At 42.7% G+C, this 25,177-nt stretch overlaps 2 protein-coding genes across 6 annotated transcripts in view; one reads left to right on the top strand and one right to left on the bottom strand.

Moving 5' to 3' along the window:
- Window positions 1-3,041: 3,041 nt before the first annotated feature.
- Window positions 3,042-13,690, bottom strand: SPACA9 (sperm acrosome associated 9). Of its 3 annotated transcripts, XM_075015466.1 has the most exons (5): window positions 13,618-13,690; window positions 8,219-8,374; window positions 6,578-6,780; window positions 4,440-4,587; window positions 3,042-3,106 (listed from the first exon to the last, which is right to left on the bottom strand). In XM_075015466.1, exons 2-5 carry the CDS (start codon window positions 8,360-8,362, stop codon window positions 3,098-3,100), a joined length of 504 nt encoding a protein of 167 aa, XP_074871567.1. In that variant the 5' UTR covers window positions 8,363-8,374; window positions 13,618-13,690; the 3' UTR covers window positions 3,042-3,097. The 3 variants fall into 3 exon arrangements, with proteins under 3 accessions (XP_074871567.1, XP_074871565.1, XP_074871566.1); XM_075015464.1 differs by lacking the exon at window positions 3,042-3,106 and having other exon boundaries at window positions 3,621-4,587; XM_075015465.1 differs by lacking the exons at window positions 3,042-3,106; window positions 13,618-13,690 and having other exon boundaries at window positions 3,621-4,587; window positions 6,578-6,703; window positions 8,092-8,290.
- An 878-nt stretch (window positions 13,691-14,568) lies between these two features.
- AK8 (adenylate kinase 8) overlaps window positions 14,569-25,177 on the top strand; it is a 125,906-nt gene continuing 115,297 nt past the window's right edge. The window contains exons 1-2 of one of the 3 annotated variants that reach the window (XR_012648338.1): window positions 14,569-14,864; window positions 21,944-22,028. Coding sequence is in view for 2 of the 3 variants with exons in the window: in XM_075015352.1 (XP_074871453.1) it covers window positions 14,781-14,864; window positions 21,944-22,028 (169 nt within the window). In the remaining variant the exon portion in view is untranslated. The remainder of the gene's footprint in view (window positions 14,865-21,943; window positions 22,029-25,177) is intronic. The other 2 variants (XM_075015352.1, XM_075015351.1) reach the window with 2 other exon arrangements.

Raw genomic sequence — 25,177 nt, 5'->3', positions numbered from 1 at the left:
TGTTGATCTACAGGAACTTGTCAGTTGCTATGGTTGGAGCCAGACTACTGCCACATACTACACTGAGGTCAGGTCTACACTAGGCCTTAAAGTTGACCATAGATACATAATTCCAGCTACAGCATTTGTGTAGCTGAAATCAGTTGATCTACAGTCAACTTACCTGGCTGTCCTCACCCTGGGGGAGGTTGATGGGAGAAACTCTCCCATCAAACTCCCTTTCTCCTTGTGAGATTGAGGAACACAGGGTTGACTGTTGACCCCTGATAGTTCTGAGGTTTGATTTTGTACGCCATCGAAGATCAACTCTGACCGGCTCAATCTGGGTAGTGTAGGTGGACCCAGGAAAGCAAACTTTCCATTTCACCTTCTTGTGTTCTTTATTGCTTCTTTCCAGACCTGACCACTAGAGGCCTCCATGACTCTTCTACCTCACTCAGCTAATCTTTTGAGTTGCTGAACTTCATTACTCACTGTTGTAGTTCCCTGCAGGACTTTTCAGGTCTGAACAACAACTGGCTTTCTAATTGCTGACCTGATCCCAGCTCTCTTCTGGATGACCTATGAGTAGTATCCTATGAGCTATAGTGTCTCTGCTCTTAAAGTTTGTTTTATGAAAATTTAACCCAAGGGAGGTTTTTAGAGTTCACAGAGGTATTTGACTGACAAGTCCCTTGTCTAAATTGGATCAGAACTACAGAAGTAGTTTGTAGAATACAGACAGCTGGATTTTGCTGGGATTTTGTGTACTCTACTTGTATCTATATTTGCCTTCAGAAGGAAAAGCAGCTGATCAAAGCAATCTCTCAGGAACTTAAGTATCATAAAGTAAGTTAGTTTGGCTTCCTGCTGGGCTTCTTGTGTTTGTGCATGTGAATGTGGAAAACAGAGCTACAGCTAAGTTTTATTACAGTGCTACATTTGGGTAATTACATTCTAGCTATCTCAATTTTTTCCTCAGTGTCAGCTAAATGTATGGCAAAGTGGTAGTCTATCCAGCGTTGCCACTGGATTACTGTGGCAAAGCTGATTCTTGTTTCTACTCTATCAACCATCTAAATTATTCTCAGACTCCACTTTCTTTGAAGTGTGGGGGGGTCAGCATGCGTTAAGGAACTAAAGTAATTTGGACAAACTTTTTTGCAATTTATCTTTTTGAGGAAAACCTTCTAAGACCATTTTCATATAATGGCACAACTATTGTTTCCCTAGGCCAGTGGTTCCCAACCTTTTCACAAGTGCAGACTCCCAATCACCCTCCCAAACTGTTTGCAGACTCCCATCAAAGCCAATTCTAGCCACTATGTACACTTCATTTAATGAAAGGAAACCACAGCATAGATTTTTGGACAGCAATTAATATTGGATTGTAACAGCAATTTATTTAAAACTAATTTTCTGTTATTTTTAGTTGTGTATTTTTTTCATGGACCCACTGCAATACCCTTGCAGATCCCCAGGGGTGGGAACCGCTGCCGTAGGTACTTCCAGTTTTTCTCTTTGAGTGTCCTAGAAGAATTTTAATGAATAGGGCTGGTTCAGAGGAGTAGGGCAGTTAGCGAATAATTCCAAAGCTAATTTGCTGCTGTTTAAAAATTCTTTGTTAAGATAAGCAACCGCTGTTAGCTTGTTGGTTGGCAGGGTTGTGAGAATTAATACACAAAACTGAAAGTGAGGTAATGCTGTGTTAACCTCAGAGTTAATACAGTAGTTTGATCTGATCAAAATCCATGTATTCAGGCTTATGTTATATAAAGAATGGTGTTAAAACTGGATTTTCAGATTTCTTACTAGTGCAGTAAGACCTGGTCTGTTTACAGGACTGAAAGTTAAAACTTGGATTAGAAATTGAGAGTTCCCAACACTTTTTGGCTTTAGCCAAGTCACTTGTTGTGCCTCTGTGCCTCAGTTTTTTCAGTCTGTAAAATGGGAGAATATTTGCCCATCTCAAAGTTGTGAATAGTGTAATGTTTGTCAAATGCACGCCTGTCTACCCACCCTGCAAGTTTTGTTTTGTTTTTGTGAATTCTTTGTTCCCTCTTCCCTAGTTTTGCAAACTCCCTTAATATGCCATCTTTGACATGCCCCAATATTTGTTGTGTCTGTGGATCTGGACACATTCAAGGTATTTGTTGGGCAATTTAATTCTAGTGTTGTACAAGTCTCAAAGGTATTTCTTTGCTGCTGGTAGGACTAACACCCACTCTCTAGGCTGACGTAGTGCGGGACTTGGAGAAACTGATTTTAGAAGGTAAAAATGACTTGTGTTATAGCCCCTTTCATCTAAGGAGTTTTAAAAGGTGCTTTGGCAAATAATCTCCCCAGACCTTCTGCTGCACAATAGGATATCGTGCCCATTTTCAGATTTGGGAAATTAAGTGACAAAGATTAGAAAACTTAACCTAAGTCACTCAATGACTCAGTAGCAGTGTTGAGAATAGGACCTGGAAGTTGTAACCTCCAAAATAATAATCTAATAACCCAGTTCCTGAACCAGAGAGCATTTTGTCTATTACTTGTCTGTGCTGTGCTTAGCACAGTCAGGCCTGAAACTTAAATGGATTATTGACTCTTAAATTTTTCTCACTCAAGAAACCGACATGACACAGCTATTAAACAAACCTTTGCACAGGAGGGGGTGACATTTTGCTAGCTGAAATCCTGCTAGCAACTACGTCTGTTAAATAGCCCGACAGCCTTAACTCTAGTAGTTTCAGTTGAATGCGATTGCCTAAAAATAATTATGCGGTTTGTGGAAAACTCATGCCCGCCTCAGAGCTGAGGGTTTGTACATTGATTTTTGTACATCTAATGGAGAAGTGTAGTTGCGGGTGGCGGGGGAGAATCAGAACAAATACATAGAGGAGGAGGTAAAAGAAGGAGTGATAGTTCGCCTGTAAATACTTAATCATTCTGAACTTCCATTCCTTCCTGTAATTCTTTGTTTGCCCAACCCTCCTCTCTGTTGATGTTTTTTTTCCCCAAAAATCTGGTCCCTTAAAGTTATAGCACCCCCATAATTTTAGCAAACGCAGCCATGCATGCACGGGAACTTTTATTCAGGAGTGTCTTCTGGCAGGAGGCAAAAGTACTGGAGCTAACTGGCCTGTGGGAGGGGAAAAGAGCAATCAGATACAGGGAAATATCAAATGATCAAAATGTTAAGAGCTTAGTTAATAATGCTTCTATAGAGCATCACAGATTATACAAATCAGTTCTAAGTGAGAGCTATTAGAAAGCCGCCAGGTGAATTGGCGTCCATAATCCAGACCTGGAAAGGTAGGTAGCTGGCTTCCAAGACACTGTAGGAAGTCAGTGATTTCAATGACTTTGCACTTGTCTATGTACTTTCCATCGGCTGATCTCAGATGCCTTACAGCTGTCAATAACTTAAGCCACACAACACCTCAGTGAGATAGGTAAGATGTCTCCAGGGGAAAGCAGAGGCACAGAAGTTTAAGTGTAATTCTGTTCTGAAAAGGGGCTGTGTCTGAAAAGGGTCACCTCTCCCTCAGTAGATATGCTCCCTGGACTGGAGTCTTGCATAGGAATACAAGTAACAAATAACTTCTTTTCCTCTTGTTGGCCCTGCAGAGCCACCACCTCTGGGAGAGTGAGCTGGATTCCAGTATGGTGCATATGCTGGCAATCCATTAAATTTCAATTACTGGGTTAAGTTCTGCCCTCACACACCTATGCCACCCCATTAAAGGTGAAGGGGGCTAAACAACTGTAACTGAAGGTAAATTTGTGGTTCAGTTTTCATTACTGGTGTTGGTGTGGGTTGCAAAGCGCCCAGCTTAGATTTCAGATAGGTTATTTACAGCAGTAAATTAGAGCAACCTTAAACTTGTAACTTGGAAAAAAAATGAGAGAGGCAGTCACAGAATTGGACTTCAAGTTATTTGCCCAAGACACAGCACTAGTGAGAGACCAGAATCTCATTAGTCCTGACTTCATCTGCTGTCCTCCCCTCTAGACCTGTCAAGGAGGAATAAACAAGACACATTTTACCCCATTCCCACTTTTTTCTGGATCTCAGGTATCTGATAAGACATTATCTGCTTTTGGAGACTTGCAGGATTGCCTAAATTCAGAAAGTGGGTGAAGATGGGAGGGAACAACTAAGTGAACAGTGGAGACTATATTTAATAACCAGTCATCTCTATACAAAATGTGTATAAGCGTTGGTCCTTTTAAAAGGAGTGTTTTCCAGGTGGCTTCCAGGGACCATTGAGAGATTTCCAAGTGTTACTCCCTGGGTTATTCATGCTGTTTTTACCATGCTTGCTGTTCTGCTTTTGTGGATTGCCTTTGTAACTAACCAAGGTCTGAGTAGCAGTAGTGAGAGTATCAGGGCATGGGCCTAGGGGAGCAGATGCCCTTGATGACACATTCTGGTGGGTCGTCTTCTGAGAGTCAGCCCTTCGATCACTCACATTATGCAGGAAGTTCCGAGGTAACTTCTCACTGTGGGCCACCCATGCTTTCATGCAGTCCAGCACGATGGGTATGAGGCTCACCACACCTCCATAGTGATTCTTTGCTTCATCACAGCTCAGGTGATTCACCACATCATGAGGGTACCTGTGAGGGGAGGGAGGAAGTAGTTATTTACCAGAATATTGGTGGAACTGCAACACACATGGAACCCCATGCTACCATGTTCAGAGTCACCGCTAAGAATGCGTATGCACTTTTAACTACTTTCTTAAGGCAAGAAGAGTCCCGTGGCACTTTATAGACAAACAGATTTTGTTGGAGCATGAGCTTTCATGGGCAAAGACCTGCTTCATCAGATGTATGTGATGAAGTGGGTCTTTGCCCACAAAAATGTATGCTCCAATAAATCTGTTAATCTGTAAGATGCCACAGGACTTCCTAGTGTTAGTCCAGGGGATTTACTGTCATGGTGTCCTCACCGATCATTGGTTCCATCCATGATAACCAGAAGACACGCACTCTCTCTCTGCAGGTTCGTGTTCGTATGGGGATGCGGGCCCAATGACCGCAGCAGAGGTCCCCCAAAAACCACAGACCACATAAGGATTTATTGTCAAAGTACAAATAGCAGTTGTCAAGTATGGTATGCTGTGCTGATACTGTACATCTGTATCTGCTGCAATGGACTGGTGCAGCCAGTGGCAATTCCACTGCTTGCCAGGTCACAAATATGGTCCCTCCAAGACATCATGTTATGTACAGGTACAAACAAAGCATACGTCGCTTCTGGGCCGTGTCTACACTAGCCAAAAACTTCGAAATGGCCATGCAAATGGCCATTCTGAAGTTTACTAATGAAGCACTGAAATACATATTCAGTGCCTCATTAGCATGCGGGCAGCTGCAGCGCTTCAAAATTGACGCAGCTCGTCCAGATGGGGCTCCTTTTCGAAAGGAGCCCGCCTACTTCAAAGTCCCCTTATTTCCATCTGCTCATAGGAATAAGGGGACTTTGAAGTAGGTGGGGTCCTTTCGAAAAGGAGCCCCCTCTGGATGAGTGCGTGGCGGCGAGCTGCGTCAATTTTGAAGCGCCGGGGCCGTCCGCATGCTAATGAGGTGCTGAATATGTGTTTCAGCGCTTCATTAGTAAACTTCGAAATGGCCATTTGCATGGCCATTTTGAAGTTTTTGGATGGTGTAGACACGGCCTATGTGCGAGGAGTATGTACCAAGGTCTTTTTTAATCAGCTGGTGGTACCTTGAAAAACAACCAGAAGTCCTGTGGCATTTTATAGACTAACACATTTTGAAGCATAAGCTTTTGTGGGCAAGACCCGCTTCATTAGATTCATGCAAATACCTTGTGATTTCAAGTTATGAACTGTACGAATTACTGTTCTGCACCTGAACCAATTAGTGTTTTGTACTCTCAGCCTTGTCTGAGCCATATTCTGTTAGCAGAGGCCTGCCTCTTGCTCACAGGTTAGCTTTTCTTTCAGCCATGTTTTGTTCATCACTGCTAGGCCTGTGCTGTATGGGCTTAGGCCTTCATCTTACTAGAGTTGTTTTTGTGGATATAGACTAACACTGCTATCCCTCTGATACTTTTCTCAAGACAAAGAATCAGTAACGACCAGAACTAAACTGTGGCTGAAATAATTGCTGTCCGGTAACATTCCACACACCTGGCCAAAGTCTGATCACCTTCAGATTTAATTTCAACAGTGTGTTTAAAAAAGAAAAAAATAAATCTCTCTCCTCTGCTCTTTGACCAGTTGACAAACTGTTGAGCATATGGGGTGGGGATAGTCTGAATCTCCATTGTATGTGACTTGATTGTACGAGGTTGTTTAGCACTGAAATTCACAAATTTCTAACCATTTGTGAATGGAGAATGAATAGCATTAGAAGAAATTCTCCATAGACCAAGAGAGTAGCTGAGGAACCCTTGCCCCTTCATTGCAGTTAGAAGACATAGTTACATGGCAATAATGGACAGATGTCTGGAGTATAAATCTCACTTGCATCAGCAGATGACCTTGTCCTTCTGATTGTTTCCCAGCCTTATATGTTGCTTAAGTGATACTTGCTTTTTCTACTTTCATGTATAAAAGTGAGCTGATGATAAACCTACTTGGCTCGGATGGTGCTCAGGTCGTTGCTGGGGCTAACGAGCATCTTGCATTTCTCCAGAAGATTGTTGGTTACACTGGTACCGGGATGCAGGGCTTCAAGCTTTTGGCAGAGTTTGCTCAGATCACTACAGATGTTCAAGAACATGAGGAGGATGCGTCTGTCAGTACTGTTGTTACAGTGATGATCCATGTATGCCTGCACCTATGTTGTGCAACGTGCAAGGAAGGGCAATATTTAAACTGCATTGACACTAATTCAAACAAGTTGGTGTAGTATTTAGTGCTTTATATACCAAGGGCTGTTTTTAGTGCAATTTATGTTACACTGCAGAGAAACTGCATTCTGAACCAACTCTCTATGGGAAGCAACATGCAGGGGAATCTATATGATTTCCAGAGCCTGCCTAGATAAAAAGCTTCCTCTGTTCATCTGCAAGCTGTGACAGGTGAAAACCACTGATATGCAAATCCATGACTATTCTCTTCCTCCTCCCCACCCCTGCACCTTGCTGGCTGAGCTACTGCAGCCTTGTGGCTGGCCAGCATAGCTCTGCTACTGATAAGTGTTCTGGGGGTGCAGGGGGGAGTGTTTCCTATGATCCTTTCATGAACCCAATGGCTAGATATAGGGTCTTCCTGCCACATGGCAGGAGACAGATGAGTTGGAACCTTGGTCATCGACATTAGAACAACATTTACAAGGCGTCTACGTTGCAAAGTTTATTATTTAATAAAGTTAAGACTAAATCTCAATGCTAATTACTGTTAGAAATTGACATAATACAATCTATCCAGATATTCTTCTGGATAGTGAACAAAGCCCTTGCATTATTACAGCAGAAAAATTCAGTCCTAATGAACCCTGATTTTAATGACAGATTTTATCTCCACATGCAAAGGGATTTATCCCAGTTGCATAATGCTCTCAGCACATGCACAATTGTAATTGTATTAACAGAAAAGGTGCCACAGGACCCTTCGTTGCTGCTACAGATCCAGACTAACACGGCTACCCCTCTGATACTTGTAATTGTATTGAGATTCCTGTGTGCCCTCACCCCCCGTGTTTCTTCCAGGCTCTGAGTTCTTCATGTTGTTTAAAATATTCAATTATTTAAAGTTTCAGGACAACTCGCATACCAACCCAGAAGCCCCTTCTCTACAGGGACATTCAGCATTCATCCCATCTTCCTACGTCTGTGAAATTGCCATTATTTTTAATAAACACTACAGTAACTCCAGTATCCAGGGTGGGGGTGAGCAAGTAAGTTGCTTTTCACAAGTGAAGGTTTACAGATTCCATGTGAGGCAGGGGAGGGTGGTTTGTCTCTTCTTGTAATGCATATTTCTAATTAGGAGTGAGATGGGGAAACAGGATTGTTAGGTTCATATGTCTAATGAGATTCTGAGAGGTGTATGGTCTTTATATACATGGGTAAATCATAATGTAGATAATTTTGTCTCCCTTTCATATCCTATTGTAGCATATAATATTGAGTTAAACCGATCTTACTAGATGGGTTTGTATATTGTGTCCACCACTGCGTAGTTATTCACCATTAAAACAGATACAGGTGCATGACAGCTTTATGTTGTCTTGGTTTCTGCTGGCAGAGATTTTTGTGCAGATTTCTTTGTACCTGTCCAATACTTGTTACGGGTCTGATCTTGTCATGTGCATTCTCTCGCGTATGGTCCAGGGCTGCTATAAATGTAAACTGCTGTTGCTGGAAGAGCTTGTAGGTCTGCTCTATGCTTCTCAGACATTCTTTTACCTCGTTCATTTTCCCTGCCTCCTGTATTTTGAAAAAGGAGGGGAAAGTTTTAGTTTGTTAAAGTGAAACAATTTTATATGTGCAACTTTATTTTCACCTACCGCTGCAAACAAACAGGTTGCATTGAAAAATTAAAAAAAATCAAGAAGATGGGAAAATGTATCATATTAAGGCTCTCCAATCCCCCAGCCCCAAACAGAAAGTCAATGAAGTAGTAATGATGCTACAAAAAGAGATACAGAACCCAGAGGGGACCACTGACAATCAGATGCCATAAACCCTAGTGGATCTGTTGCAAACATAATGTCGCAATGCATCAAACACAATGCTGGGAGAGGACCAAAGGGAGAAATGTCTGTTCTTATTCAGTGTAAAAACTATTGCCCAAGAGGCTTGAAAAGCATCTTCTAACATTCAGTGATGGCCAGCTTGAGAGGCAGTGTGCAGTGAAATGCGATGGAACAAAGGAGACCTGGATTTGAAGTTAACCTTTGGCTCTTTCACAGCAAGATGGGGCTCTGGCAAGGGGTGTGGATTTTGAGGATTGGTCTTGTATGAATGTGGACACACACTGAGTACTGCTTAGGGTTACCAGCTGTGTTCCTGGTAAGTTCAGCAGTTGGGTGGCCACCCAGGAAAAATTCAGGTGTTGACCAGCTGATTCACAGAGCATCCACAGCCAGCTGCATATGTTTCTATTGGTGGTGCACAACCACACAGGCCTTGGCGCACACAACAAAATGTATTCCTCCCATTGATGGAAGAAAATTAGAGGGGACACTGCTCACCAGTTTCTATACTCCCCCTTGTTTTGGCTCCACTTACCTTGCCCTTATCCCAAAGAAGCTCCTACTGTTCTTACCCTTTTGCCCTTCTCCAGTTATTTTTAAAAATTATTATTGGTCCTGGGCCCAGCAATCTAGTTGCTGAAAAGGGGCACTTTGGGCACCCCATCATGTCATTGGTTAAATCTGGCACTCAGGCTCTGGGGTCAGATAAGGGATCTGGTGCCCATAGGTGCAGGCACGACTCGGCTGAGAGTGGTATTAACAGTTAGAGGGTACATTGCAGTGCCAGAAGGTGACCCAGAATGAAAGAAAAAATGGTTCCAACTTCCATGGCTGGATTTGTCAGCTCTAAGTCTTCTTTTGATTTGCCTGGTCCATCAACAGATTGTGAAGATTTAGAAACAGAACATGGTCCACTTCTCAGTTGCTAGAATTCCCCACAGCTACATTTCTGATGTCCCAAAGGGGCATCAGCGTGCTTGTTATCGTCTCCCAAATACTACAGGTTGAACTTCTCTAATCCGGCAACATCTGTAATCCAGTATGATTTTAGTAGCCAGATGACCACTTACTATGCATGTGGCCTAGTTTCCCATAGTCCCTTAAAGTTTGTTTACAGCCACCAGTCCTGGCTTACAGTGTTCTGTGCTATTATTTAGCTGTAATTTACCCCTAAATGTCTCCTAAGAGCCCAGTAAGCAGTAGAAATGTTGGTAATGTGGTAGACTTTATTGAAATCCCGTGGTTCGGCAAATTCTCTTTTTTGGCAATGGTCAGCCCCAAGTGTGTCAGACTCCAGAGGTTCAGCTTGTACTTTGAAGTCGTCTTATCACCCCAAATGATCCGTCTGACCCAGCTGCCAAACTCTCCCAATCCAAAATATTTAATGGAGACGAAGGTGTGTGCCTGAGTCCCCATAAATCCTCACATAAAAACTATAGGTGGCCTTCAAATGCCCTCACATTGGAGGGAGATGAAATCTGTTAGCACAAAATCTGGGGTGGGTGATGATGGGAAACTCACTCAGAGGTAAGCTTAGGTCTGTCTCCCTACCAAGATCACACTAGATCACAAAACAGGATCTTTGTATTTTGTGCATATTTAACAACTAACTAGCAATTTCATATTGAAAGTCACAATGTAAAAGTCTCCAATGGAGAAAATGTATGTTTTCCAATCTTAATAGTTTGTGACACAAAATGTTTACATTTCTATAATAAAAATTAGTTTAAAATTATATGTAAGAGGTAGCGATTAGATCAGAAATATAACAAACCTAAATTAAGTGACAGAGAGAGAGCTGTGTTAGTCTGTAGTCTATCAAAACAAGAAAAGCAGTTGTGTAGCACTTTAAAGACTAACAGTTTATTAGGTGATGAGCTTTCGTGGGACAGACGCATGTCTTCAGATGGCTGTGATCTGAAGATGTGGGTCGGTCCCACAAAAGCTCATCACCTAATAAATTATTTTGTTAGTCTTTAAAGTGCTACATGACTGCTTTTTTGTTTTGATAAACCTAAATTAAATACAAAATGAATGTGACTTTCTGTAACAGATGGGTAATGTAATATCTTGATTTTTCCCAAAGATAGTGACTACTAGCAAGTCTAATTTGAATTCAGTTGAAGTTGGATAGTATAAGTCCTCTAAAACTCAAAGCGTAGGTACTCCATCAAATGGATTTATTTGCAGGTGGCATTACAAGTAGGACTGTCAGTCAGTTAATGTTAACTCATGCAATTGACTCATGATCTTTAATCATGATTAATTGCGCTGTCAAACAGACTACTAATTGAATTAAGTGTTTTGGATGTTTTTCTACATTTTCAAATATTAATTTAAATTAAAACATGGAATACTGTGTATGGTGCTCCCTTCATACTTTTATTTCAAATATTTGCACAGTAAAAACAAACAGCAGAAACCATACTTTTTAATTTACCTCATATGGTGGTTATGAACATTTGTAGTGCAAAATAGTAAGATCTCTTTACTGTAAAACAAATACAGATTTTGTTGATACACAATTATATTCAAAAACAAAAAGTCAGATTTTAGAGCCTACAAGTCCATTCACTCCTACTTCTAGTTCAGCCACTTGCTAAGAGAAATAATTTGTTTCCATTTTGTTCCATTTATAGGAGACAATGCTGACTGCTGCTTTCTTACAATGCAGCCTGAAGTTGAGAACAGATGATTCAGAACAGTTTGACACTTTGTAGCCAGCACAGTGAGAGATTTATGTGCCAGATGTGCTAAATGGGGTAGTTAAAATGGGGTAGTTTAGAGGTTAAAACAGGAGAAGAACAAGTTAAACATTACTTAGGGAAGTTAGATATCTTCAAGTCACCAGGGCCTAATGAAACGCATCCTAGCATATTCAAGGAGCTGATAGTGGTTCAGATACCTCCTCTATCTATTATCTTTGAAAAGTCATGAGATTCCAAAAGTCTGGAAAAGTGCAAATATAGAGCCCAACTATAAAAAGGAAAATAAAAAACAACCCAGGAGACTACAGACCAGTCACCTTAACTTCTGTGCCAGGAATAATGGAGCAACTAATTAAGGAATTAATTTGCAAACATCTGGAAGATAAGATGATAGGTAACAGCCAGCATAGATTTGTAAAGAACAAGTCTTGTCAAACCACCCTGCCAACTTTCATTGATAGGATAACAAATCTTGGGGAGAAGGGGGAAGTGCTAGTCCTTACTAAAGCATCTGATAGTCTCTCATAACCATCTTATCAATAAACTAGGGAAATGCAACCTAGAATAGGCTACTGGCTGGTTAACTGTTCTCAGGGAAGGGTTATTAAAGGTTCACAGTCATGCTGGAAAAACACATAGTGTTTTGCAGGGGTCAGTTTTGGGACCAGTTCTGTTCAAAATCTTCATTTACAATTTAGATAATAGCATAAAGTATGCTTATGGAGTTTGGAGATGATAGCAGGTTGGAGATGGTGGAAGTGCTTTGGAGGATGGGGTCATAAGTGAAAATGATCTGGACTAACTGGAGAAATGGTATGAGCTAAATAGGATGAAGTTCAATAAGAACAAATGCAAAGGTTCTAAAATTGAGGAACAATCAGTTTCATGTATACAAAATGGGAAGTGACTGTCTAAGAACGAGTACTGCAGAAAGGGATCTAGGGGTCATAATGGACTACAGGCTAAATGAGTCAACAGGACAATGTGGGTGGGGAGCAAACATTCTGGGATGCATTAATAGGAGTGTTGTGAGCAAGACATCACAAGGAATTCTGCTCTGCTCTGCACTGATTAGGACTCAATTTGAGTATTGTGTTCAGTTCTGGGCTTGCATTTCAAGAAAGGTGTGGAGAAAAGGGAGAAGGTCTAGAGAAAAGCACTAAAAATAATTTAAGGTCTAGAAACATGACCTATGAGGGAAGGCTAAAAGGTTTGGGTGGAAAAGAGAGAACTGAGAGGGGGCATGATAGTTTTCAATTACCTAAAACACTGCTTCAAGAAGGAGGGAGAAAAATTGTTGTGCTTGACCTCTGATAAGAGAAGCAGCAATGGGGTTAAATTGCAGCTAACTCCCTTAGCTACCTCTGAAGACTCCCTGTGTAAAATACTTTCAGGTCTTCAGTTGAAAGACTATTGGACAAGAAAAAAAATGTTTAGCAAATAGCACCAGAAGGAATAATTTAAATTAGTGCGGTTGGCAAGTCAGGCAGCATAAGCAAAACTTCCCAGCAACTAAGTTTATGCCTGAGGTGCTTTATCTTGTCAAGCTTTCTGGTGGTGATCTAGAGCCTTCAATAAAAACTGTTTTACCACATGCCCAACTCTGTGCAACTCAAGTGGGTCTGTCCCACGTAAGCTCATCACCCAATATCTCATGTTGTTAGTCTTTTAAGTGCTACATTTCTGGTGCTTTGTTTTGTTGGAGTACAGACTAACACGGCTACCTCTCAAAAAAAAAAAAGGCAGTCCAGTAGCACTTTACCTTTCTGTTACTATTCACTTGACTTCAGTTACACAATAAGCCTCCCCACTGTTAACTTTGCATATTAGTACCCACCCCCTTTCCTTCCCCGCGTTACTAATGTCACTTTGCCTTATTCCAAATGGTATTTAAAGTCAAGATCCCCCCATCCCAGTTTGAGGATACATTTTATATCCTGTCAAGGCAGGTCAGTTTCGCCTTGTTGCAGCTGTTAGTTCCAGTAGCAGCCCGAGAGTCGCGCTATGGGGGTCGCTGAAAGGACAGAGGTGAGTGGGCTCAGCAACTTGGCCAGTCAGTAAGATTTGGAGGAGCTGGCGGAGAACGGGACTGTGGCCTCGGCTCAGAGCACTGTCCGCCTTTGGAGTCTGCTGCACCCACCGTCACATGCATCCAGGGCAGAGGGGCTCGTGGAGATGTCGGGGGGCACGTGTCCCGCTTCTCCCAGCCCTGCCGCTGGCACAATGTAGAGTCCCCGTGCTTGTATGGACCCGGAGCCCCACTCACCTGTGTGTTCTGCCCCACTCCTACATGACACGGTCCTCCTGCCGCCGACACCACCTGGTTCCCGTAGCCCTGCTGGCGCCAGCCCCAGCTGCGAGCTCCCAGCTGGGCAATTGTTACCACCGTTTCCATGGGTAACGGTGACGTAGCCTATCCACGCCTCCCGCTGCCACGCGGCATCACGGAGCGCGGGCAGAGTCGGTGTGGAGCGAGCACCGGACTGGGCAGCATGGGTAGAGGGTTGTAGGGGTCATTGCTGATGGGGTAGGAGCACGGATGGGAAGTTAGCCAGGGACAGGCGCTGTGTGGCAGGGAACTGAACGTGGGGGGCTATGTGGGCAGGAGCGAGCGCGAATGGGGCTGTGTAGGGAGGCAGGGGGTGCTCGCAGGGGGCTGTGGGGTCAAGGCCCGCTGGGGGAAAGCGGCGATCACTGGCAGGGAGTTGTGTAGGAGGGCGCAAGAGCACTGATAGGGAGGTATGGGGCGGGCAGGCGCCGTGTGGCAGGACTGTAGTGGAGTATGGCCTCCTGTGAGGCAAGCCTAGAGGATACTGGCGCGGGGCTGGAGACTGGGGGGCAGAGGGTAGTGGCAGGAGGCTGTGGGGGGCAGGCACCCTGGGGGAGAAAGCCCGTAGGTACTGGCAAGGGGCTGTGTGGGAGGGGGAAGAGGCACTGGTGGAGAATCGTGGGTGAGCAGCCGCTGTATGGGAAGGTGTAGGGGCCTCGCGCGAGAGGACCAGGGGGTTGTGGCAGGAGGCTGTGTGGGATGGCTAGGAGCACTGATGGGGAGATGTAGGGAGGCAAGAGGCTGCGCGGGAAGACGTAGTGCGTATTGGCAGTGAGGAGCAGCGGGCCTATCGATAAAGGCAACAGGCACCGGGCTCGGGGCTGAGTGGGGGCACTAGTGGGGAGTTGTGGGAGCAGAGGGTACTAGCGGGAAGCTGTGGGAGGCAAGGGCCTTATTGGGCTTAGAGAGGCACTCGCATGGTGCTGCGTGAACGAGTCCGAGGCAGAGACACGAGAACTGTCGCTGTTTGATGAGGTCGCACGCTCCATTCTAAGCCCGGAGAAGGGCGATACCCTGGGAGGCTGACTCGGGGCGGGGACTTCATGCGCCGCGGGATGATGACGTGTTCCCCTTAGTTACGAGCGGTTGCTAGGGGTGAGATGGACGCTACTTCCAGGCCGCTCCGTGTGCCCCCGGAGATGGGCATTTATGCGGAAAAGCACGAGCTCTTTCAGCTCATGCAGGTGAGGGTGCGGGTGCGGGTGCCCGCGAGGCGCTGGAATAACAGTGTGGGTGTCGGGGGGGGGCGCATCTCCCAGTATGCACTGGGGCGCCCACTTGCGGGGAGGGGGTGTATGGTGGTGGTCGTAGTAGTAACTATAGGTCCCAGCGTGCCTTGCGGTACCTGAGCCGAAGGCGAAGGGCGTGGGTGGGATAACTACTCCAGTTCCCAGCAGGCCAGCATTGGTGGGAGGGAGGGCTGTAAGGCCTGCTCCCAGCATTCGTTGGGGTGCCCAAGTTTATGGTGTGGTGGTAATTAGAATTCTCATCCTTGGCCGGACTTGAACTGCATCCACCATGCAAGTGGGTCCTGCCCCATGTGTGTGTTTCACAGTTGCTCCCACCCTGTGCTGGAACATGTGGACTATTGCTAGCATGCACTGGGTAACCCTGCTCCGGCCCTGGCAACCGGCATGTTGCAGTACATTGGCGGGCAGGGGATGTAATGAGTATTTCTAGCATCTATAGTAGGGTGTTCAGAGGAGGTGCATGTAAAAAATATTCCTGGCATGAGTGGTGTATTGAGGGTGTGTGTTGGTGGGGGGCAGGGAATGTAATGTCTATTCCCAGCAGGCATTTGGGAGCTGTGGGGAACATGGGTGCAGAACTATGAAGAGTGGTGCTATCATTTACTGAGGTGTACTTGGAATAAAAAGGAGCAATGATTCATAGATACATCAGGGCACTTCTGATACGCCATTGGATGCTTAGTGGAGGCAGCACTTATAACACAAGAGGTATCTTATCATGTCTTTCAAGAGGGAACACTTAATGTCTGCAGCATGAGGTGTTGTCAAATTTAATTTAAAGAAATACCGATCTCTTTGGATCCCTTGTGTATCTAGGTGTATCATTATTTATAGAAACGCTATGAGTCTTTATTTTTCAAGCACTATCTTTGAGCTTGCTACTCTCGAAAACTTAGATGGTACTGTCCCTGTCTCAAAGATATTGGAGAAGGCTTATGCTAGAAAACACAGTGCACTGATTAGCAACAAGTTATTATATATTATTGAAATATATAATTCTAAAAAAAGATTGACAGTCTGTGAAAGATGTTGAGTTGATCAAATGGAAAGCATGCCTGTAAGTATGATTGGGAAGGGAAGTAGTATGGTGGAGTAGGGAAACCTGTATTTAGCTGGGTCTACACGTGCCCCTTCCTTTTGAAAGAGGCATGTCAATGAGCAGGTTTGAAATATGCTAATGAGGCACTGCAATGAATATGCAGTGCCTTATTAGCATAATGGCAGCCGTGGCGATTCGAAAGTGCAGCTTTTCGAATCGCACACCGCCCGTGGAAACGGGACCTTCCGAACCCCCCCCAGTTTTCAAAAGCCCTTCTTCCTATCACAAATAGGAAGAAGGGCTTTTGAAAACTGGGAGGGGTCCTTTCAGAAGGTCCCGTCTCCACGGGTGGCGTGCAATTCGAAAAGCCACACTTTCGAATTGCTGTGGCTGCCGTTATGCTAATGAGGTGCTGCATATTCATTGCAGTGCCTTATTAGCATATTTTGAACATGCCCATTAACATGCCCCTGGCACATGTAGACCCAGCCTTTAAGAATAGCTATATAAAGGTAACTGCTATCAAAACAAAAAGCAGTCAAGTAGCACTTTAAAGACTAGCAAAATAGTTTATTAGGTGAGCTTTCGTGGGACAGACCCACTTCTTCAGACCATATCCAGACCAGAACAGACTCAATATTTAAGGCACAGAGAACCAAAAAAAGTAAGCAAGGAGGACAAATCAGAAAAAGATAATCAAGGTGAGCAAGCCAGAGAGTGGCGGGGTGGGGGGGAAGGTCAAGATCAGATTGAGTCAAGTATGCAGACGAGCCCCTATAGTGACTCAGAAAGTTTCCATCACGATTTAAACCATGTGTTAATGTTCCAAATTTGAATATAATATATTCAATATTATATATTATAATTTTTTGGAGAATAAGCTTTCATGGGCAGAGGCCCACTTTGTCAGATGCATCTGACGAAGTGAGTCTTTGCCCACAAAAACTTATGCTCCAAAAAATATGTTAAGCTTAAATATGTGAATAAATTTACATTTGTGCATACATGATAGAAGAATGGGGGCTTAGAATCATAAAAGTTCCAGTCATCATCAGCGTGAAGAATTATGTTTCATTATAACTTCACAAGTTTTTTGCGGTTTGTTATTTATAATCTTTAAAGAATCATCATGTAAATTTAGGTGCCAAATTTTGTCTTTTAAAATAATTTTTGAAAAGCATAGTGTAGGTTGAACCTCTCTAGTCTGGCAACATCTGTAATCCGTCAAGATTTTAGTTAGCCAGATGACCACTTACGGGTATGGCCAAGTTTCTCTGGGTCTTTAAAGTTTACAGCCATCAGTCCTGGCTTTCAGTGTCCTGTGCTGTTATGTACCTATAATTTACAGCTAAATGTCTTTTAAGAGCCCAGTAAGCAGTGGAGGTGTTGGCAATGCTGCTGGACAATATTGACCTCCTGTGGTCTGGCAAATTTTCTCATTCAGCACTGTTCTGATCCGGTTCAACCTGTATCTTCTCATGTAATAACACTGCAATACTAATGAAAACAATTTTCCTTCCTGAGATTTAAATATATTCCTGTTATAGCCATTACCCTGACATTGTAGCACGAGAACTTGCAAGTAAAAGTAGTTAGTTTATTTTCATTATCCAAACTGGATAAAAAAAATAGAGTTAACAGCATAAACAGTGAAAAATCAGGGAGATACGCTGTGTGTGCTTTTGCCTCACACACTGAGTTGTATCTAAGTAGAACAGGAGATGTGGAATTTATTTGGATAAATGCAATTTTAGATTTGAGTGTAATTGAGGCTCATTATATTTCCTACTTTTAGATAAGGTTTTGGATGTGGGTTTTATTAGAGTAGAAATTAGTTGCACAGGGAACGTTGGGAGATAAGAGTTATGTTCTCACCATGCAACTTTCTCTATCCTATAATTGTGAGTTCCATGGCCCAGGTCATAGAGACGAGAAGCCAGCCTGCCTCTCCTTGACCTCTGTGTATTATCTGCAGATCCTATGTCCTGTGTTGGCAACATACATAACAATAGTGCAGAGCTGTGTGGTCTCCATGCTTCTGTCAGAGATAGTCAGCAGGGGCAAGTGCCAGACAGAATTTTTAAAAAGGTGTGAAAATTATGCGTATTTTTAAAAGCCATTTCCTTACTGCCAGCTTGGCAAGCACGCCCAGCACTTCTCCCTTATTGTGGGCAACTTTCCAAGCAACCATGCTGGGCATATGGCCTTTGAGCTGCTGCAGTAGGAAGAAGCACTTGTGCTGCTGTGTGAAAAGAGAGCTGCAGAGAGTCCTCTCTCCCTTCTGTAGGCCCAGGGCAACCTGTGACCCACATTCCTCATCTCTGGCCTCACTCCAGAGCCTGCACACCCCTTCTAGCACCCTCACTACCTCAACCCTCTGTCTCAGCCCATAGCCATTCCTCTTCAGTCTCACCTCAGACTCTGCACCCCCAGCCCTGGAGCTCTCACACCCCTGCGTCCCAGCCCTCGGTCCCAACCTTTTCACACTTTGAATGCCTTGCCCCTCCAGCACGCACATTTTGTTATGTGCACCAATATTCACATTAGAGGGAACATAGCTTCTAGGCCTTTCTGCTCTCCGCTCTGGTCCTCTAGAGGACTTCCACATTCACCTACCAAACCCTCTGCCTGTGGTCCAAGACAGAACTGGTTTGCAGGACCTCACTGAAAATATTCTCCCAAGTCTGCTTCTTCCTTCTCAACAGGGTCAGGCATTCTCTGGGTGTGATTGGGACACCCCCTCAATGGCAGCAGAATTTCCCTATTCTCACAAAAGTTTTAAATCTGATATGCTTCAATCAAGACACTTCAGCTTTGGTGTGCTTCTGCACAACACCCTTGTCAAGCTGCAGCCATAGTGAATCTGGCTTGCGAAAGGTGAGGAGAGGGTAGGGTGAAAAGTGTATCATTTGGTTAAGTAAAGGAAAAAAAATCAGCCCCTATTTCCATGGGTATGAGTACAGGGCAATGGCACGGTGTACTGATGGTGGTGGTGTAGCTGTTACTTCACTCCTGAGCATCACTAAGGGTAGGTACATCTACGCTTACTGTAAAATTAATGCAGTTGCCAGTCTTCCAGGGTTTGATTTAGTACATTTGATTCGGTGAGGCTGTGCTAAACTGAGCCACCAGGGCTCCACTATCAACTCTAGTACTCCTTGCTATTGCAGGGAGTAAGGAAAGCTGATGGGAGACTTTCTCTCATTGACCTCTTGCTGTGGGGGCAACTCAATAAATCAATTTCGAATATGTCAACTCTAGCTACCCAGTTCACAGAGCTGGAGTTGTGTATCTTAAATCCATTTTTCTTCATAGTGTAGATCTGACCAAAGACACAGAGAGCGCAGCTGCTGATGGTGTCCTGAAGCTGCCCAGCCTGTTCTGCTAGCCTGTTTACCACAGTGGTGCCTGCTAAAGACGTTGCAGAATGGTGTAGGAAAGTGCCTGAGTGAGGAGGGAGAAATAAGGTGGCCTTTTGTCCTATCTTTTGGGCTAGGATTCCAGAGTATTGCCCTGAAAGTTTTATCGAGGCTGCTCAAAAGGATGTAAGGGACATCCCTATATTCACAAACAAACTGCTCTGCATTTTGCACCCCGCCCCCAACAATGTAAGAGAATGACAGCCAGATAATTCTACCTGTACATATGTTGTACCTCTGTGTCTTTTCACAGAAGTAAAACAGTGAAAAACAGATACCTGTGTCCTGTTAACTTGTCTTTGGACTGGGCATCGTCTTCACATTTAAACTTTTTATGGAAGATTACATGCACATGCTTATCCTGGTTTCTTCCCTCAGTCAGACTTGGCTGGCAGGACTGGCTAGACTGCGGTAGTCTTGAATAGATCCTGGCTTGCTTCTAGCTGGATTCCCCCACACTACAGTCACTCCTCTTCCTTGTTCACAGCCTAGGTCTTGGGAACCACTGTGGTACCCGTGATGCTGTGCTGGAGGGGTCTGCACCAAGTCGGGCATGAAACTTCTTGTGTAAACTGCAGGTCTGAAGCTCAGCACCAGATTTACACTTAGCTTTTTGATATGCCTGCTGCTGTTACTTTGCCTCTACGCTGCACCATTTCTGATCCTTGTCATACCCTTTCACATTCTTCCTTTGTGCAATCATTGCATAGACATGTTCATGCTTCTACGAGTTGTTTGTAGCTGTGACTGCCGAACCTCATCTCTCCATGGGCCCAGGAGATCCAGTGTCTCCTGGATAGCAGAGCATATGCCCAGCATGGTTGCTTGGGAAGTTGCACACAATAAGGGAGAAGTGCTGGGCGTGCTTGCCAAGCTGGCAGTAAGGAAATGGCTTTTAAAAATACACAGAGGTCAAGGAGAGGCAGGCTGGCTTCTGGTCTCTATGACCTGGGCCATGGAACTCACAATTATGATCAGAGTGATTGCTGTCAGGCATTGTGAGACAGCAGCTGGAAGAGTGCTAAGGTTGACGTACATCACACAGTGTATACATTTGCATTTTGTTGTCCATGGTACATCAAATATGGTTCAATATTATTTAGGGACGTAGCATTACTGCTTCTCAATAACAGGATACTTACATCCCTGGGGGGTGCATTTGAGTGTAGAGACGTGCATAAATATTTGATGTAAGACAACCTATGTTGAACCAACTCTGTAGTGTAGCCCAGGCCTTAGTCATCATGGAAAATGGAAGGAGATTTTTATTGTGTGAGGTGCTATATTCGTACAGAATAACCTCTGGCATTATTGCCTGCTATCAGAAGATATATAATCTCACTATTAAATTCCAGCACAGAAAAAGCTACAGAGTAATATCAGAGACATTGAGGTCTAATTGTGGAATTAGCTGGTCTGCTGTAGTGGTTTTGGGATGTGTGTCTGACAGTTAGGATTCCTGGATTTTATTCCAAAATCAGTGGAGATATCCATTGAATTCAGTGGAAATTGGATCACGTGCTGTATGAACATGAGTATTTAATGGAAATGTAATGTGCAAGGTGGTGGTTGAATGGTGAGTTTGTGCTCTTCCCTTTGATTCTTTATGATGTATGAAGAAGACTTGAAAAGTTCTTTTTACTTCACGTTATTTGCAATCAAAGTACAAGTCTCGTCTACCCTCAAAGCCTTTAGGCTACTGGATGACTAATAGGATTTCGATCTAACACAGGCGTGTCCAACCTGCGGCCCGTGGGCTGCATGCAGCCCTGGACAGCTAGTAATGTGGCCCCACAAGATCGTAAACTTTTAACATTATTATGTGATTTATATACATTAACTATATTATATATTTTGTACATGGCCCAAGACTATCTTCACTCAATGCGGCCCAGGCAAGCCAAAAGGTTGGACACCCATGATCTAACACATAAAGAGGGTGTGAAAACTGACCAAATGGGAAAGTTGTTCTTATTTACACTAGTTATAATTCCTTCTTCTTTTTTCTTTTTTTTTTTTTTTTTTTAAATTTTGTTAACACTGACCTGATTAGGCTGAGAAATGTTTGGGAGAAAAGCTGTCTTTAAGATTCAACGTCCTGCCGTCTCAATGAAGGTCTGAGAGAGCTTGCAATCCATATTTCTATGTTCTCCATGCAAGCATGAGGGAAGACCATACATTACATTCTTGATATTTTGAGGTTAAATCAAGTAAGGGTGTGGTGGGAGTTTTTGAATAAATAACCTCTCCCAAATCTTTCAGGCCTTCTTTTTCTATTGTAAATAATAAAATAAGCACACATTCATTTATTTTCCTTCGAATATCATCTTTAGCCTCTATGTGCTTAGTCTTTCGCTCTTTAAAATGGGCTTCAGATTTCCCTACCTGCCAGGGACTTATGAAGATGAATGACTGAATATTTCTAAATCTCCTTAAGGTCCTCATATGAAAGTTTCTTGTAGAAATGGAAAGTATCATCATCGTCATTATTATTTTATTTATTGTTACTATTGCTGTGTTAAATTTCCTGCTGAATCTGTCCTATTTATTTCCAGAACATGCTTGAAGGGTTGTTAATCCATAAACCCGATGAGCCCATCCGGTATATGATAAGCCACTTAAAGCAAGACAATGATCATGGTAAGTGAAAATGAAAGAACATGTGTAGTTCACCTTGGGGTTTATAAACTGTTACTGTGAAGCTGTACTTCAGTTGGCAAATGGTGGGTAAATATTTTCAGTCTTCGTCTTAAATTTTTTTAGGCAATTTGGAATAGTTATTGGTAAGATGTTTTTAATTTCTTTTCTTATGGATAATCTAATAAAAATGTGCTTTAATAGTTATAGAAGTGAAACACTGTAACGGAATAGCAAAGAGTTCTAGTACATCAATTATTAATGCTTTCTCTGCCCCATCTGATATTTCCTGTTGTCTTTAAGCTTGCTAATTACCCCTTTTGTCAGGTGTAAAATTGGTTTCCTATTCTACCTGGGCTGGCAGCTTCCCCCTTTTTTTTTTTTTTTTTTGATTACTTAGTCACCTGCTACAGTTAATGAGTTCCACAGCTCAGTGGCATCTCAGATGAAGGAGCAGAAAGTATGCCTACCCATGCGTATAACAAAATCTGATAAATTGAATGGGAAGTCTGTATGTTGCACAATAAAAGCATGTACCCTCAATCAAATTATTTGATTTACAAACTGTTCACCCTTAGGCAGATTATATTTGGAGATGCACAACTGAACTATAATTTCTGTTCTGCATGAGCTGTCAGAAATAACTGGTGTCATGTTGCTTTGATGTTTCTTTAAACCATGGTAAACCATTATGAAAGTTCTGCTGTAGCATCAATGAAATCATTATCACAAGAGATGTTAAGAGCTCTTTTTACTTAGTGGCGATCAGATGGATGTTGATTGAAATGCTGCTAAATAGCAAAAATCAGCCTGGAAATTGTGTCCAGCCTGTTCTGATGGGGGCAACAAGAGAAATCAGATCTGTTTTACAGCCCCGTTTACAGTACACAGTTGAGGAGTTTCATGGGATTTTTATAGAATGCTGATAAATCTCCATCACACTGAGCTAAGAAATGTTCTTTAAGTCCACAATATTATTTGAACATAATCAAACAGGCTGTCATTCATTTCAGCAAAACAAGAGACTAAAGGTAGAACCAAGCAATTGTTTGTCAAATGAAAAACTGCTATTTGCAATTTGAAAGACTCTATTGAGCAATGGAAGGAACACCAGTTAAAATTAAAGCATAAATGTTGGTTTTAAAATATTTTTATGGGAAACAATGTACAAGATATCTGTAGCAGAGTTATTTACTTTTTGATCATGGTGGAAGGTGCCGACTGTTTAAAAGGAAAAAAACCCTTATTAGAGCCATCAGTAAAGTGATGAATTTTCATGATCTTGTCTTGCTAGGCACTTTTAGCCCCAGAGAAATTTTCAAACAGAGATGTGGAAAAGTGTACTGCAACTACCCCAGGTGTGAAGTCAGAAAATCTTTTTAATTAATGATGGGATTTAAAGCACTCTTTATATTCATTAAGTTTGTTTGTATTTCTTTGACCTGCAGTAGTTCTAATGGAGCTCTTAGGTCAAATATTAAGTGACTGGGCTTTCATACTTAAAGCAATGTTATTCTTTTATGTGATCTAAAAAGCTAGAAAATGAATAAGCTATTTTTAATGCAAAGATATCAGTTGTGTACGTTTTATCCTGGTTTGTGCTAATAAAAGGGTTCCAGATTTGGGTAAAAAATTATGAAATGTTGCAAAATTTGGGAAAAATGTTAGTTTTGAATTGTATACAGTTGGATCTCAACATTTTCGAGTGTTCCTTGTTGAAAATCCTCGCGAATATTGAATTTCACAAATACAGGCTCAGAGCCCCGGGGAAGCTGTGGCTCCTGAAGGTTCGCGAATGTTGAGACCCTTCTGTACTTTTCCAGTGCGACACAGGAGTTGAGTCGCCTTAGAAGTTAAGTGATTTTTTTGCATTAGTATTACTCATAGAATCATTTGAACTTGAAGGTGCTTTTGCTGAGTCCAATCCATGCTTTTGCATGGTGCCAAGTTTATTTTAATTCCCCTTAAAACTGTACTTGAATGCTTAGATATTAAGACTGCTTGAAAGAGTAAATCTGGTTACATTTCAAGACCCAGTGCTGAGAAGTGTTCCTGCTGATGAAAAAGGTGTTTTGCAGATTTCTCTGTGTTCATTTAGTTGCCCATGTTAACCTCAAGTATTTAATACTACCTGGGTGCTGATTTGAGGGGTTAAACATTACACACAGTGGTGCCCTGGTTGTGCCCTTGTGTCATATGTTTAGGGAAAAATGTCTTAGAAGATTTTTATGAGTGTGCAAATGAGCAAATCAGTGCATCACACTGCCTCATCTGCTGCCAGCCACTAAGCAGAGAGAAAACCAGATTTACTACAAAGTGAGCGTTTACAGTAGCCCTGGGCAATATTAAAGCATGATATGGTGTATATAATGGTACGTTTCGTTTTTCATCAAACGTTTGTCCAAGAAAGTTGTGTATTAAAGCTTCAATACCTAAGGGTTTTCTTGTGAATTTTAAATCATGCTCCTAGTTAAACCTCAAAAGGATCTGTGGATGGAAAGGTTTTTTGATTTTCTTTGAAGTGGTTTGAAGAAGTTGATTAGTGTTGGCACCCGAGCACTCTTTTATGACGCTGTTTATAAATAATTCCTCAGTACCGGGCTGGAGTTTCAAGGTGTTAGATTTTATGAAACTAGGATTTAATCACATTACATTTGAAAGAAATTAGGTGATAAAAACAGCTGATGTATCCTTTTAAAGTATTTTTCTACATTGTGTACTAGTTCCGTTGCGCTTGCAAGAACCAAAACGGGGGGAGTTTTCCTCAAATCTTCCAAGTCAAATAACTTAGTGAAGATGAAGCTGTAATTTGGGATCCATGAATTTTTAAAAAATTCACTTGCCCAACTGCTACTAAGTGTTTGGAAGGTCCTCATAAAAATACATCTCCTGTTCTTTCCCGTCTGCTACGATCAGAGAGCATATTTCTTTTTGGTTGTCAAGACCTGGAGAGTTTTTGGCTTGATAGATCCTCCAACTTACCTTCTTTGACCTATACAACTGCCAATAAATTCTTGTCAGCCACTGTTCTCAAGCCTGATTCCTTCTCTCTCCACAATGGAAAGTGGAAATAAAACCCAAGACATTTATGTTGTAGAATGACTATTCAAGGGATCGCAGCCCAAAATACATGCATGTAAGAAAGATGCATC

The sequence above is a fragment of the Carettochelys insculpta genome, chromosome 21, assembly GCF_033958435.1.
Source record: "Carettochelys insculpta isolate YL-2023 chromosome 21, ASM3395843v1, whole genome shotgun sequence".
In the NCBI taxonomy this organism is placed as follows: Eukaryota; Metazoa; Chordata; order Testudines; family Carettochelyidae; genus Carettochelys; species Carettochelys insculpta.
The sequence above is the reverse complement of the archived record's forward strand: the minus strand, read 5'-3'. Positions and strand labels throughout refer to the sequence as shown.

Coding starts and splice junctions, on each gene's coding strand:
- SPACA9 (XM_075015464.1), bottom strand. CDS start 8,362: ATGAACGAGGTAAAAGAATGTCTGAGAAGCATAGAGCAGACCTACAAG. Junction 6,781..8,218: donor CCGTAACAAGTATTGGACAG/GTACAAAGAAAT, acceptor TGCACAACATAG/GTGCAGGCATACATGGATCA. Junction 4,588..6,577: donor CTGAGCACCATCCGAGCCAA/GTAGGTTTATCA, acceptor CTCCCCTCACAG/GTACCCTCATGATGTGGTGA.